Below are 15,650 nucleotides of genomic sequence, written 5' to 3'. Positions count from 1 at the left end.
GTCAGGGATGCTCAGTGAACTGGCAATCTGGGTTATATATGAGGGCCCTAGATTTAGACCTTCTGAGTGGCCTTTCCTGTTCCATGAGTTTTCACTGTTTTCTGGGATGACTGCCTCTCGGTGCAATCTAAGCTTGTAACCTCTGTGCAGAGTTCCATCCCCAGACTGTGTTACAGTTCATCGGACTGAAGATGTGCTGGCTCTGTCCCATGGGCACTTCCCAATGGCCGTATCAGGGCAGAGAGAAAAGAGTGAGGTTTTTGGTGGTTGTGTGTATTTTTTAAATAATCTCATCTAAACACTGGTGTTGTGGGGTTCTGGCTCCCCCACCTTGTCAACTCAGCAACTGCACTTGGCAAGAGGACCTGAAAAGAACAGAGTCCACCTCCTGGCTGTGGTTTGCCCCACTTGGGTCTCCTTCCTTGCCTTGTCCTCCACACGGCTCACCCTGCACAGCCCGGCAAGTCTCTGCTCCAACATCCCTTTCTCGGGTAGGAATTCTTACCCCTCTCCACCTAAAATCATCCCTCACACCCCTGGTAGAATGTGCTCTGGCCACGCCCTGCTTTACTCCCCCTCTCCCCTCCCCACAGCATTTACTGTCATTTCACTGGCTATAGATTCTATGCCTTTATTTTGTTTTTTGTCTGCCCCTTCCACTAGAATAGAAGCTCCCTTGGGGCAGGGATTTTTGTCTGTTTTGTTCACTGCCGTACCTCCAGTGTACAGAATAGCCACCTGGCACATAGTATATGCTCAACAAATATTTACTGAGGGAGGGAGGGAGGGAGGAAGGGGGAGGGAAGAAGGAATGCAGGGAGGGAGGGAGGGAGGGAGGGAGGAATGAAGTGCCCACTACTTCCCATGCCCACCCTCCAAAGAAGTTTTAACTCTCTCTCTGCTTCCTGCTCTCTAAGCTTATTGACCATTCGCACTGCACAGAGTTAATTCTGCCCGGAGTCCACCAGTGGTACCTCAGCAGGGCATAGCCTGACAAACTTAACGCGAGCCATTGACAGCGACAGAAAAATTTACAAATGTCAAGTACTTTGTAGGAAAGAGATATTAATTACCTAAAGTCCTTACAAACACCCACAAGTCTAATAACTCAACTTTTGGATACTAATCCTAAGGAAAATAACAGGGAAAAAAAATTTATATATTACGATGTTCGTCATTGTGTGACTATGAAAGAGAAAAACTAGAAACAAATGAAAACCTCAACAAGGGGAGAAGGACAAAATTAATTCTGGCAATGATGGAAATCACACAACCAAGAAATATGTTTCTGAAGACTTTCAAGGACGTGGGAAAATGCATACAATGTTAAATGTTCAAAAGGCTACAAACTTCATTATGCAGTATGCCCTGCCCATGTTCAAGTATGTATCTAGACAACAGGATACGGGAAACTATAAATCTTAATGACAGTTACTTCTGAGTGGCAGGATTATGGGTGATTTTAGTTTTTTTATTTACATTTTTCTAAGTTTCTATAATGAGCATGCATTATTTTATGATAAAACATTTATTTATATGCTTTCAACTACGGAAAAGTATATTTTACGTAATAAAAATGGTTATAAAGTTAAATCTTTGCTACTTTTTAATACGGTGCATTATCATGGAATAATATTTTTAAAGAACAACTAACATGGGGGACTTGGGAATTTATAACCCTGCCAGAGCGTGGCCGAGAATGAACAGAACAAAGTGGCTCCTTCCCAAAAAGAATATGGAGTTCAAGTTCAAATATAGTAGGAATAAAGAGAAATGACCAGAGATTTTAAATTCTGTCACTGACAAATGATTTTCTGTAATCACGATAAGGACGGTTAAAAAAAAAGAAGTCTTTTCTGTGAAATTATTATTTGAAAAAGGAGAAGAAGAAATTCTGAACCCAGGCAAGAGCAATCGTATTTTACACTAGTATGCTGATCAATGACAAAACCAGCCTGGTTTTAACAGTTATTAAAGGGGCAGTATGAAGGCAAAAGGGAGGGAAAAAGGGCTTTTCTTTCATTTTGAAATTCCCCATCAGGGGGACAGAAGGGTAGGAAGTCGGATCTTTTTTCAATTCATCTGAAATGATAAGGTGAAGACAGCCTAGAAGGACTTTTAATTATATGATGAGAGGAAGGAAGGGGGGAGGGAGAGAAAAAGGGACCAGGAGAAACTTGTTTTTATATGCTAAATAATAAAGAAGAAAATGAAAAACTTAAGGGGAGAGGTTTTCAAGCAGATACCTTGAAAATGAAGCACAAAGGTGACCAGAGGCAAGCCCCAACATTTCTTGCGGGAAACATAAACTGTACCACACTCAAGAAAGCCCCTCATCCCTTCTCCCCCAGAGGCAGCAGTGGGCTATGCCTGGAGATACAGGAAGAGATAAGTCCCCCTAGGACCTGCACACAGCGACCTCAGGTCACGGCAGGAGCCCTGCTGGGGCAGGGCGGAGGGGCTGGAGTGGGCACTCAGGGTCACAGAATAATGCCTCTTTCTTAGGCTCCTTTTCAGCCCTAATTAATGGGGGCTGTGACCTAAAGGAGGTAACACACCAACCTGTGGACATCTACTGGGAAGAGCGTGGAAGGCTTTGGAGTGAGAACAACTGGACTCTGGCTCCACCCTTCAACAGCTGTGGCATCTTTGCCAAGTTTCTGAGCCTCAGTTTTCTCACCTCTGAAATGGGACGAATACTAGTTGGTTTTCAGGGTTATTGTGAGGATGAAATGAGATAATCTATTTAAAACCCTTAGCCCAGCGCCAGGTACATAGAAAAACCAAACCAAACCTTTTGTTGAGTTGATTTCAACTCATGGCAACCCCATGTATTATAGACTGAAAATGTTCCATAGGGTTTTCTTGCCCATAATCTTTACGAAAGCGGCTTGCCAGTCCTTTCTTCTGTGGTTCCACTGGATGGGTGTGAGCCACCAACCTTTCAGCTATCAGCTGAGCACGAACAGTTTATGCCACTCAGGGACCTCTCAGGTATACAAAAAAATCCAAACCAAACCCGTTGCCGTCAAGTCGATTCCAACTCATAGCAACCCAGTAGAACTGCCCCATAGGGTTTCCAAGGAGCACCTGGTGGAAGCCGAATGCTTAACCATTGCACAACCTGGGCTCCAAAGGTAGTGGAAAGCAACAAATTTTCTCTGTGATTCCATACATGTCTCGAATCCCAATTAGAAGAGCATCTTCGCAGGTCATCAAGCTGCCTCTACCGGACAATTTTCTGAGTCTCTCGTTCAAAGAGTTGCTCTGGTGGAAGCCGCATTTTGCAGACCACTTTAGTTCCCTTTCCTGAGCCTGCATGGAACGCCACTGGCAGGGGTTTGTTGGGCCTTTTTGGTCTGTAGAAGGAGAGGTGGACATTGCCCTTGAGCCTTGGGTTTTTATCACCCCTAACAAGATTTTAGCTCATGAAAGAGATAACAGGGGAAATTTCTGAAGTGTCAGACCAGGAGAGGTGCAGAGGTGTTACAGGAAGTTCAAAAGTCTTTGCTTGCTGGGAGATCAGGGAAGACTTCCTGCAGAAGAAGTAGGAATCCCTGTGAATTTCCTGATTGCCAATCGGCAGCCTATCTTTTGTGACAGATACCTACCCAACCATGATGCTTCCTCTTAAGTTTTCAGGGATTCTAGTTTCAGCATTGCTAGTTATAGAAAATGCCCACTCTTTGCTTTTTAACTTTTCATTTGGAAAACACAAACTTATCATTGTATTCTCCTGCTTTTAGACATACACAGAAGAGGAGATGGGGCTGACTTTTAAGTTTCAGAGCCATTTGCCAACTTTGCTTCAGTAATTTGAAGCACCCCCACAGTATCCAGCAGTTGGCAGAGCACAGTAGAATAACAGGCTTAGCCGAAGGTGACCAAAACAAAGAATAGCACACACATGCCAAGAAGATCTCTCATGAGCTGTCTTTCTTGCTCTTTTTTTTAATTCAAATTTCACATCTGTGCTCTATTTTTAAACATTTATTCTTTAAGTGATAACGCATGTTTTACCAAGCCTCTTATTGGATTAGACATGTTTGAAATCCCCTCAACTTTAACCTATTCATTACTGCCTCTAAGAATGTTCAGAACCACCAGCAAAGTAGAGAGAGTGGATGTGCGTGGGGGCGGGGGAAGAGTTCTCCCAGGATGTTGGCCACCAGGGAGACTGTGTATTTTGGAGGAAAAGGAGATCCAGCTGACGTGCTGTATAAATTTTGGGGGCTCTTGGGCTGACATTGCTTCGAAAGGATGCAAGTGTAGGTGTAATGACTGCAGGATTCTTGCTCTTCGTGATAGTTTTTGTACTCAAAGTTTTGAGTGGGAGGACCTAATTTTTTTTTTTTTTTTGAGCTCTTACTATATACCTGGCATCCCTGGGCTGTGCAAATGATTAAGGTAGTTTGTATGTTAACTGAAAGGTTGGAAGTTCGAGTCCACCCAAAGATGTTTTGGATGAAAGGTCTGGCAGTCTACTTCTGAAAAGTCAGCCACTGAGAACCCTATGGAACATCATTCCGCTCTGATACACGTGGGGTCACCATGAGCCAGATTAACTAGATGGCAACTGAAAACCTTGGTGGCTTAGTGGTTAAGAGCTACGGCTGCTAACCAAAAGGTTGGCAGTAGGAATTCATCAGGTGCTCCTGGAAAACCCTATGGGGCCGTCCTACTCTGTCCTACAGGGGTTGGTATGAGTCAGAATCTACTAGACTGCAATGGGTTTTTGGTACAATCTTTGACTGCAATTTTGAACTGTAACTGGCAAACCTAGTGGATTCCCCGAGTACTGGGACTGAGGCAGAAGCTGCCTAGACTAAGGAACATTGCCAGACAAAGACAGCAGACTAGTGTTCTGCCCAATTACTTGGCCACTAAGAGGAAAATAATTTCAGTAAAACTGAGCAGTTCAGGTTTTACCTCCATGAGAATGCCTTGCCCTCTGCTTGCTGGGGCGGAATCTGAGTATTTCTTTTTTAGGAAAAGGGGCTCCCTAGAACATACTGTAGACACTTTGTATTGAAGTCAAAGATAAATAGAGATGTGGCTGGATTCGACCATTGGGACAGCTTATTCCAGAGTAAGTCTGCAGTACAAACCAATGCATTTGCATTTCAGCAATTCGATCTGGGGCAAGTCTGTGATGCATTACAATGCTGGGATCAAATCAAGCTTTTCTGGAGCTCATCCAAACACAATACGGGCTGTGGGAACCCCACTTCGTGGAGTTTCTCCAGTGCTGTTTAATCGTGTCGACCTCTTGAACCATGAAGAGTAATTAAAAGTCTTCTGCGTACAATGCAATTGCAAGTGTAAATGGGAAGCACGACCATGTGGCCTCAAGTGTCTAAGTGGGTGGGTGGGGATGGGAAAGAAATGGCTCACCAGCCAACCACTCTTGTGCTTCCTTTTTACCTGATAGGATGGCTCTATCTACGCTGGGATCCAATTTTGACTAGGATCACATCCGCCTTCTCCCATTCTTAGGTACAACATTGTTTGCCTAGCCTTGGAGATAGTCCTATGACTTTCTGAACAACACAGGGGAGGGAGACTCTACCCAAATAGATTGCACTGTACCAGCCTGGCATAGCCTCCAGAACATTTACCTAAACAGAGGACTTTTCTGCCACCCTGGGTGAAAACCAACCAACCAACGAACCGGTCTCCTGGTCTTAATACCTTCATGTCACTGATTGACCAGCATGCTCCTGTTTTTTGGTGGCCAACAGCAATGCCTAGAACATACTGGCGGGAAAGGGAAAAATAAAACCAAGTACAATTTTATCTCTGATCTGAAGGGCATTCTAACTGGTTCTGAGAAATAAGCTGGTTCTCCTTTTAACTAAACAATAGTGTCTGGCCCTCATTTTATAAAGGCATTTGCATCAAGGATGCTCATATCACTGCTTCAGCACACAGGGGAACGTATGGGAATAAGGCTTAGGGGGTAAGATTTAGTTTTAAGCTTTATTCAAAAACCCTTTAACAGCAGGCAAATCCAGTGATTCAGAATTAATTATTTTGATGTCAGCTCTTTCTTCAAGGGTGGAGGCAAAGAGTTGAGAGGATTGGATCCAAGACACAAGAGAAGGAAAGATGGTAATTTTTAATAATATTTAAAAAAAAAAAAAAAGCTTATTTCCCTAACGAAAACGCAAAATCAAAACTGAACTCATTCCTAACTGAGACCTTCTTCCAATGGTGCACAAATCTGGAAGCCGATTTTTTTAAAGCAGTGGAGTAAAAGTATCAGAGGTGTGTACTTGTGAGGAAACAGAAATAGGAAGAATTTCAAAGTTGGGAAGACTTACACATTTACTACCAAATATAATTATTCCATTATCTTTTTTTAATGCAACAAGTAACAGAAAGTTACATTTTTTTTCTGCTCTCTTACCTTGATACCACGCTCAGCCTACAACCAACCCAAATGTCAACACTTGATGAGTGTCATAAAGATTCTTTCGTTGTTAAACATAGTTGGAATTTCTGAATTCATTTCATATCACCTTCTCTGGCTTTCCTGACAGATGGTTAACAGGAGTTGAGGTATTTCTAGGCAAACTGATTTATGAGACACTCAGAAGTTTCAGGGATAAAATGGGGGGCTCCTTTCATAACAACAACAAATCTCTGCCACTGTTGGAGACTCAGTGGCATTTTTATCAAGAAGAATCTAAGGAATTGGAGAAGATTTGAACTAGAACAAGGTGAAGAGATTCAGAGGAAAGGTTCAAAATGACCACCACTGCGAAGAGTTCAAGTATAGGAAAAGGCATATTCGTGAAGTGTCTTGGACCATGGCAAGAAAGGGCACGATGCCATTCTGTGGTCATCAATAGGCAAACGGGTCTCATCCTTGTACCAACTCCTACAGGTTGGTAGTGGCTGCCTAGAATATTAGGATGAGAAAAAAATACAAGGCCAAGTCTTGTCTAAAGGGAACAAAACTCACAATCGATCGATGATATCTCCATTTTTAGTAAGTTGTCCTGGCAATTCCCACATTCATACACTCAATGCATTTACTGAATGCCTAGTACATACTAGCAATCGTGCTAGGCCTGGAGATAAATGGGGAGCGCAAAAAAAAAAAAAAGTCATGAAGCCATATTCTTAGCACTCACGAAACTCATAAACTAGCAGGACAGATAGCTATTATTCAAAATGGTATCTGTTACAAGTGTTTTGATGTACATGTGCTATGAGAGTACCAACTTGGGGGGATCTTACCCAATCGAGAAAATCCCAGAAGGTTTCCCTGAGGAAGTGATGCTGGACTGAGACTGGATGGAAAGGCGAGAATTACCTAGGTGAAGGAAAGAGGGGAGTGTGCTCTTGGCAGATGGAACAGCATGCACAAGGCAGAAAGTATAATGGTTTGAGTTTGTCTTTATCCCAACAGCAAGGAAAGCCACGGAAGTGTTGTCAGCAGTGGGGACTGGTGGGTGATGAGTGTACATGACATTTATCTTCAGAAAAGATCACACTTCTATCCGCTGAAGTTTGAGAACAGCTGGCCTAGCCAGGAGGCCGGCTGCACTTCTCCAAGGGCACAGCCAACACCACTGGAGCAGGACGTGGAATGATGGTTGCCATGCTGTTCCCTGTCTACCTCCTGACAGCAAGGAGGGTATGGGGTTTGGACTCCAGTGGCATGGTACTGAGACTGCCAGAAAGTCAGGGAGGGCATTTGATCAAAGGGCCTGCTCCCACACTACTTGAAAAGCTCAAGTGTGACAGGTGAATCCTGGCATTAGTTCTTCCTTGTGACTCAAACCACGTGTGGCAGTGCTTTTTGAGAATTCAAAGCACCTGGGAGCCCTTGGAGGCCAAAGCTAGAGGATACGGAGAATGGGCTCACTTGGGCAGCCTTAAACAGGGCAGTCCAGAGCGGTGCTCAAGGAAGCTGTCCCCATTCTGAGGCTGCATGGATGGTGTACTCTGCTTCCTACTTGCAGGGAGTTTCAGTTTCAGGGTATACCCCTTAGCAGACCCTGCACAGGAGTCCTGCACTGCCTGCCCTACCCATCCCTGCTCTGACCACTGGCCTCCTCAGCTCCTTGTTCACTCCAGCCACACTGGCCTCCTCAGCTCCTTGTTCACTCCAGCCACACTGGCCTCTCTGCTGTTCCCCAAACACACCTGCATACTCCTGCCTTAGGGCTTTGGCACTGCCTATTCCCTCTGCCTGGAGCACTCCTCCCCCAGGTATCTACATGGCTCACTCCTTCACCTCCTTCAAGTCTTTGCTCAGGTGTCATCCTTCCAAATGTCACCAGCCCCTTACTCCTCCCGTGGCATTCTTGCTCATCCTTATTTTGTTAGGTGCCGTCGAGTCAGTTCTGACTCATAGTGAGCCTAAGTACAATGGGATGAAACACTGCCCGGTCCTGCACCATGCTCATAATTGTTATGCTCGAGCCCATTGCTGCAGCCACTGTGTCAAAAGAGGGTCTTCCTCTTTTTCACTGACCCTCTACTTTTCCACACACGATGTCCTTTTTCAGGGACTGGTGCCTCTTGATAACATGTCCAAAGTATACGAGATGAAGTCTTGTCATTCTTGCTTCTAAGGAGCATTCTGGCTACACTTCTAAGACAGATGTGTTTGTTTTTCTGGCAGTCTGTGGTATATTCAGTATTCTTCATCACCACCATAACGCAAAGGTGTCAGTTCTTCTTCCGTCTTCCTTATTCACTGTTGAGCTTTAGCGTGCATCTGAGGTGACTGAAAACGCCGTGGCTTGGGTCAGGGCACCTTAGTCCTTAAAGTGACATCTTTGCTTTTTAACACTTTAAAGAGGTCTTTTGCAGCAAATTTGCCCAATGCAATGGGCAGTTTGATTTCTTGACTGCTGCTTCCATAGGTGTTGTGTTCATCTTTATACTAGTCTATATTTTTCTTCTTTCTGCCATATAATTTAATTATGTTCATTATTTATTGCCTTTCTTCCCCCATTAAAAAGTAAGCTCCATGAGGAAGGGATCTTCTGTCTATTTTAATCACTCATATATTCCAAGTGCCTAGGACAATGGCTTGCACATAGTAGGCACTCAGTAAGTACTTGCTGAATTGAATTCCAAAGTGGAATTCTCATCGAATTGCATTTCCTTTCTCACCCCTATACCCTTTGGCAGCTCGGGAGCCACAGTCTGAGGCATTGAACCTGTGTTTCTCTGACGCCATCTATGATATATTGGGGCTAATCCATGGCTAACAGTGTTGCTTTAGGAAGACAGTGCTCAGTCCAGTTAAGTGCAAAGTCTCGGCAACCCTACAAGAACTGGGACCAAACCCTGCACTGCCAGGTGTGAGTGGTTTGATGATGATTAAGTCTTCTGCTTTCTCGGAGTTCTGAACAGCTGAAAAATCGGATAATACTCTCCTCATTGGGGCAGGTACGTATCTGTTGTAGCTGAATCCCTAGCACCTGTCAGTGAGCCTGGAACACAGTAGGTAATCAGTAAGTTGGTTGGTCAATTAAGAGGAAAAAATGAGATAATATATGTAAATTTATATATACGTAAAGCACTTGGCATAGAGCCTGGCATGTATGAATCACTTGTTCGTTCACAAAACAAATGTTTATTGAATGTCAAATATGTGCCGGCTTGGTGCAATTACCGTGGGGGCTGTTGAGGGAGGGCTCACGTTCAGTCACCAGGGACAGCATGGACAGTGAGTGGAGAAATTTTCACATGACACAGAACCAGCTCAAAAAGCTGCCTGGAGAGGGTGGTTGGTATCTTTCATGAGCCAAACTACCTTAACCTCTGCAGAGGAAACTGGGCAGGTGAACACCTGGACTGGGGGCTTTTCCCTCCCTTTGGCCTGGGCCCCCAAAAAGCTCTGCTCTCTCTGGTCAGCTATGCAGGTGATTAGAATTGAGGTCTGGGACTTGCCCTCTTCGAGACACCCTCCTTGACTGATGTCTCTGTAAGCTGCATACACAAAGGCAGGCAAATTCAATAATGGCTAATGGGCCTCTTAGCAGGGAGCTGTGGTTGAAGGCTCCTGACATGTCTGCTCACTGCTCCCCAAGTGCTTAGGCTTTTGGGGAGGCAGAACTAGTAAGGCTGAGGTGTCAGCATCTCTCTGCTCTTTCTGCCAGAGGTGTACTCTCGATAAACTGTGACTCCCAGGTGTGTGTAAAACAGTGATGACAAAAATCAAATGACCTCTGAGGGTCAGTGCTGATAACATAGATTAGAAGTAGTAGTGATGGTGGTGGTGGTGGTGCTGGTGGTAGGCGCAGCAGGAGTAGCAGGAATAACAGTAGCTCACACATATAGCGCACCAATGAAAATGGAATGTACATGTTCCAACTTACCTACCAATTTGATTACAGACAGACCACGGAATGGATCTTGTTTGTAAGCTGGACTGCCTGCATATGCATTATGCCTTACGTTTTTATTTGGGCTATAAGCTCTAACTTATAGATGAGGAAGCTGAGGGCCAGGGGGGTTTAGTATCTTGTCTGTGATCACCTAGTTAACAAGTACTAGCAACAAGATTCAACCTAACCAATCCACCTCCAGACACCTTCTGCAAAATCCATTTATAGCTGTGTAACAAAGGATCTCTTCAAGCAATATGATGGGTCTGGCTTTGAAGCCTGAGCAAGGTACCTGTTCCTCTGGACCTCTGGTTCGTTCTCCATCAGAGCACCAACTCCTCAGCTTGTTAAGAGTTGGTGAGTGAATGAAGGTGAACAGCTTAGGCCCATGTCTGGCATACAGCGAGAGCTCCCAAGTACTGATAATTATTGCTGATGTGATCAAATATCCTAAGCTTAAGAACTCTAGGTAGAACTCATTCTCTGTGAATGGCTGAAGAACACTCTTAAATGAATTTTTGTCACCTACTTCAGGTTCACTAAGATATGGGGACATCACATTTTCTGGGAATACCCTTTTGCTTGTTAGCTTGAATTCCTTCTGGAACCAGGTCGGGTATATGCGGAACTTTTACCAAAGCCATGTGGCTTTGGGCAGCTATTCCACCCTCAGAATCTCAGTGATGCCCCCTGTAACATGGAGCTAGTCCTGGTACCCACCCCACAGGGCTGCTGTCAGGACTATGGTACAAAATTCCCTAAGACACTGGCTACATGGCCTGCCACAGAGTAAATATGCAATAAAAGGGAAGTGTTTTTATAAGCAAAGCAATAATTATTACTGTTAGAATCATCATCATTTACAATAAGGATAAATAAATTCACATGATTTTTCTTGCTCTGTGGTGGGCAGGATGTGTGAACGGATTTAAAACCTAAATCACTGAGAAGCCCATCCTCCTCCTTTGCTGCTTCTTTCTCCACCACAGCCCTTCAGACCTGGCCTCAGCCCAGGTGGGAGCCTACCTCTGCATGGGTGGGGTTTCCCAAATGTGCCCCATGATACCCCAAACCTTGCCTGTCCCAGATAATGAAGGCTTTGTGCAGCTTCCCAGGAGCAAACGGAAAGCTACACTCAATCCTTTCTGAAATCTAGGAGTGCATTTTCATGATGCTGAGATGAAAAAAAAAAAGTACAGCCTTACAAAAAAAAAAGATCCATATTGACAGAAGTAGAAGGAGATATGAGGAGCAAAATATCTAAGAGACAAGAAAGAAAAACAACGTTCCACCATGCCTGGCAGCAAGGCCTCTGGCAGCCTTGGCTTTGAAAGTTTGTTGGGCCATTTCTGAAGAGCTGACCTATGGGTGCCACCCAGTATGGAACCACGGGCAAATACGTAACGAGTGAAATGACATTACGACGCACGATAGAATGAATGCCATTGTGTATGGTTCCAGGTTTTATGGCCATAGAGTTCTGGAAATCATCAAAAGAGTCAAAGGTCAAGATAGGCTGTAGTTTCTCTACACCCCCATCCCCCATGGATGGGGCAAGTGTCTCCTTAGCAGCTGACTAACCTGAGACCTTTGGATCATGTATGCATCGTAGCTGGACCCATGGTACTTGGCCGTAATATCTGGGCTGTAGCCAGCATTACAAGTGCATGGTATCTTCGAGCTTGGGGGCTGTTTCTTAGGTCTATAAACCTGTGAGAAAAAGCTACAACAGCTAGGTGTAGGAGAGGGCACAGGGCACACAGTGTAGGAATTAGGGGAAAGCAAAGAAGGAGGCTGATCTTGACTTTCCGTGACCAGCTGGGTGGGAAACCCAGTGTAGAAGATGCACAGCCCCAAACAAAGAGGTCAGATGGAAGCAGCCCCGAACCCGGGGCCAGCACTGGCTGGCATGCCGCTCTGTGGAATGACCCCAATGTCTGGCGATAACTGGCCTCTCCCTCTGCAATTCTGCAATGAGAGGGCAGTGGTCTCTCTCAGCAAGGCAGCCCCCATGAGAAATGGACTTTAGTTCAGGGCCAAAAGAAACTTTTTCTTTCCTGAGGAAGAAAAGGGTTGGCCCAATTGTAAGAGGAGGAGGCTTCTCCATTGTGGCTTCCCTTTCACTTAGCCCAGACCACCCTGAAAGGCAGAGAACTAGTCCTGGCCACTGAAATCAATGTGGACGCCTTCCACGTGGTCACCACACAATGTTTAGAGAGCTTCAGAGCCATGTGTGTGTGGCCCTAGCTAAGATGTGGCAGCTACTTTGTAAGGCCACAGCCCACTGGGCGACAAATCAACTGAGTGGGTTTCATAATGAAGTAAGATTTGAGAGAATATCTTTAACCATCAGTACAAAAGCCCTCTCTTTCTAAATTTTTTTTTAATGGAGAAGAATAATGGCTGAAGATTTCAGGAGTGATTTTCTAAGAAGCTTCGGATGCAATTATTTCCATATAAGCCTCTTTCAGAAAACCCCCCAGAGAGCAAAGAACTTTCTGCTTAAGTTAGGACCATGTCCCTCTTTCTTGTCCCTTCAAAACAAATGCAGTGACCTAGAGAGAGGAAAACACAGGAAAAGGGGGTGGGGGAACAGGTGATAACTGATTCGTGGCTGCTGGGATCTCCACGCCTAGTCTGGCAGTGCTAGGGGCTGGGAGATGTTCCTCAGCTGAAAAGTCCCGGGAGAGATAGTTGAAGAAGCAAAGCTGAAAGTATGGAGAGAAAGATGCCTAAAGACCTGGATGAGGGGAGTTATTTATGGGGGCTTGTGAGCAAGATAGAAGATAACAGGTCCAATGGGAAAGAAGGTGCCCAGGATTTAATTAGGAGTTTCCAGAATTTAGTCAGAAGTCAAAGTCCACTGGAAGGAAGAGAGCTGAGAGCTATTTCTGGAGAGATGGTGCTAATACAAAAGAAAGGAAAACAGCACTGGTTGCAAACAACACAAGCCCAGGCAACACGCACATAAACACAGAAACGCAGTAAAATGGTGCTCCGGTGACAACTTGGGCCGTTTACTCCTGCTTGGTTTTAGCTGCTTGAGCCCGAAGGATGGGCACAGGGAAATGAAGAGTGGCTAAACCCAGGGAACACAGCCAAGGCCCCAAACCCAGCCAAACACACCTTGCATGCAGGAGGCCCCACCTGCTGCTTTAACTGGTGCACTAGTCGGTCTTTTTCCCGCTTGAGAGCCATGACTTCTTCCTGCGTCTTTTTCTTTTTGGAGGCCGACAATTCCAGCAAGGCAATGTTTGCATCTTTTTCACTGATGGCCGCAAGCAGCGCTTCCTGTCTGGTAAAATAAAGAGTATTGTGATCATTTTCATAAAGTGGAGAAAAAAAAACGACTTGCATTTATACTTGACCTGAGCCACAGAGCGTCATCACAATGGGAAAGAATTATGGATAACGCTTAAGACAAACTCACTCTTTGGCTCTTTGAATGTACAAAGTAGTTTGGCTCAGAACCCTAGGACCCACACCCTGGGTTTTCTGAGAGAGCAGCCTTCGATGGCTTCCTAAGTACAACTACACATGGAACAGAGAAGGCAGAAATGGGAGGGGGTCAATCTGAGCATTTATTACTGAGAGGCTGCCATCCATCCATGCACTCATTCATCTGTCCATCTATCCATCCATTCCTCCTCCCTCCCATCTAACCACCCTTCCTTCCATCCATCGATGTACACTTCCACTCATGCATCCATCTATCCATCCATTCCTCCTCCCTCCCATCTAACCACCCTTCCTTCCATCCATCCATACACACTTCCACTCATGCGTCCATCTATCCATCCAGTCCTCCTCCCTCCCATCTAACCACCCTTCCTTCTATCCATCCATACACACTTCCACTCATGCATCCATCTATCCATCCATTCCTCCTCCCTCCCATCTAACCACCCTTCCTTCCATCCATCCATACACACTTCCACTCATACGTCCATCTATCCATCCATTCACCTATCCATCTGCCCATCCATTCATCAACCCACTCATCCATTTGCCAAATACGGTTCTAGGTATTCCACGACAACTATACAAAACTGGGCAGCAATTTCAATATCAAGTATTATTATTTTCATACAAGATTTTCTTTTGAAGGCATATAGATATATTTACTAGGGCCCCCTTTCCATTTTTGATACAATTTATGATGTTTCCCTGCCACCTCACTAAAAACTATTCCTTCCTAAGTCTTATCTCAGTAATGATGTACCTTTTACCAAGTAGCCCAAGTCCCAAACCTAGAAGTCATCCTTGATTCCTTTCATTAATTCTCTCCCCCAGAGCCAATCCACCAACACCTTCAGTTGCTTTAACTTGACAATGCATTGCTTATTAACGACTTTCTTGCTACCTAAGTTCTACCAACCACCAGTGTTGCTTGCGTGGACCACTGCAAAAGCTTCCTCACTGGTCTCCCTGGTTCAGAAACCAAAGTAATCTTTAAAAGTATTATAAATCCACCATTCTGTTGCATGAAACAATCCCTTGGACAGTGTCTTCCACTTTCCATATCACTCACGAGTCACTGATCTATCACAGTACACTATTTGATTTTTTTCATAGAACTCTTCACAATTTGTGGTGATCTCAGATATTTGTTTTCTAGACTTGACACTCCATGAAATTGGAAGCTCATCTGTCTTGTTCACCACCGATTCTCTAGCTCCTAGAAGAGCATGAAGCACTCAGTGAGTTCTCAAAAATATTGGACAAATGAGTGATAAGTTCACTTTTTACTTTTTACAAGTTTTTGAAGACAGCACTGTATACCTCTTCCTGTCTTTTTTTTTTTTTAATTATAATTCTTTGCCTTCTGTTTAATCTTTGATCACTGCTTGCTCAGAAAAGTTTTGAAGTTGCCTCCTCCCATCTTTATGCTCTGATTTTATGGCCACATCTATCATGGAATTTAACCTTTATGACTAGAAAACATCTCTCCAGAGTGCTTCCACTGATGAAGTCTTCTCACCATTTGTCCCATTTCTGCAACATTCTAGATACTCAGAAAACCCCAAAGTCCTAGGAAGCCTCCAAATTGGTACTTGCCTCGCACACAAATCTGAGGACCAAAACTTGGTCATGATCCTGTTTTGCCTTTTTTAAATCTCCATCACCAGACCAGGCCCTCTCCAGATGTCTTGACAAAAGAGTTGTTATTTGGATCTCAGATTCCCTCCACCCTTTTCACTGCAGGCAGGCAGTAGGAGCTTCTGTCTGAGGCTCAGGCAGACATGTGAGCAGAAGAGCATGTCAGGAAGTATCTCCACTCTGCAGAAGAAAACC

General features: G+C 44.6%; 1 protein-coding gene across 1 annotated transcript in view; it reads right to left on the bottom strand.

The window, feature by feature from the left end:
• Positions 1-15,650, bottom strand: part of ERC2 (ELKS/RAB6-interacting/CAST family member 2) — an 866,181-nt gene that overhangs the window by 22,260 nt on the left and 828,271 nt on the right. Inside the window, 1 exon segment of the mRNA XM_064275182.1 lies at positions 13,503-13,650. Coding sequence (XP_064131252.1) covers positions 13,503-13,650 — 148 coding nt within the window.

This window comes from Loxodonta africana, chromosome 22 (genome assembly GCF_030014295.1).
Source record: "Loxodonta africana isolate mLoxAfr1 chromosome 22, mLoxAfr1.hap2, whole genome shotgun sequence".
Lineage (NCBI taxonomy): Eukaryota > Metazoa > Chordata > Mammalia > Proboscidea > Elephantidae > Loxodonta > Loxodonta africana.
This window is presented reverse-complemented; position numbering and strand designations above follow the sequence as displayed.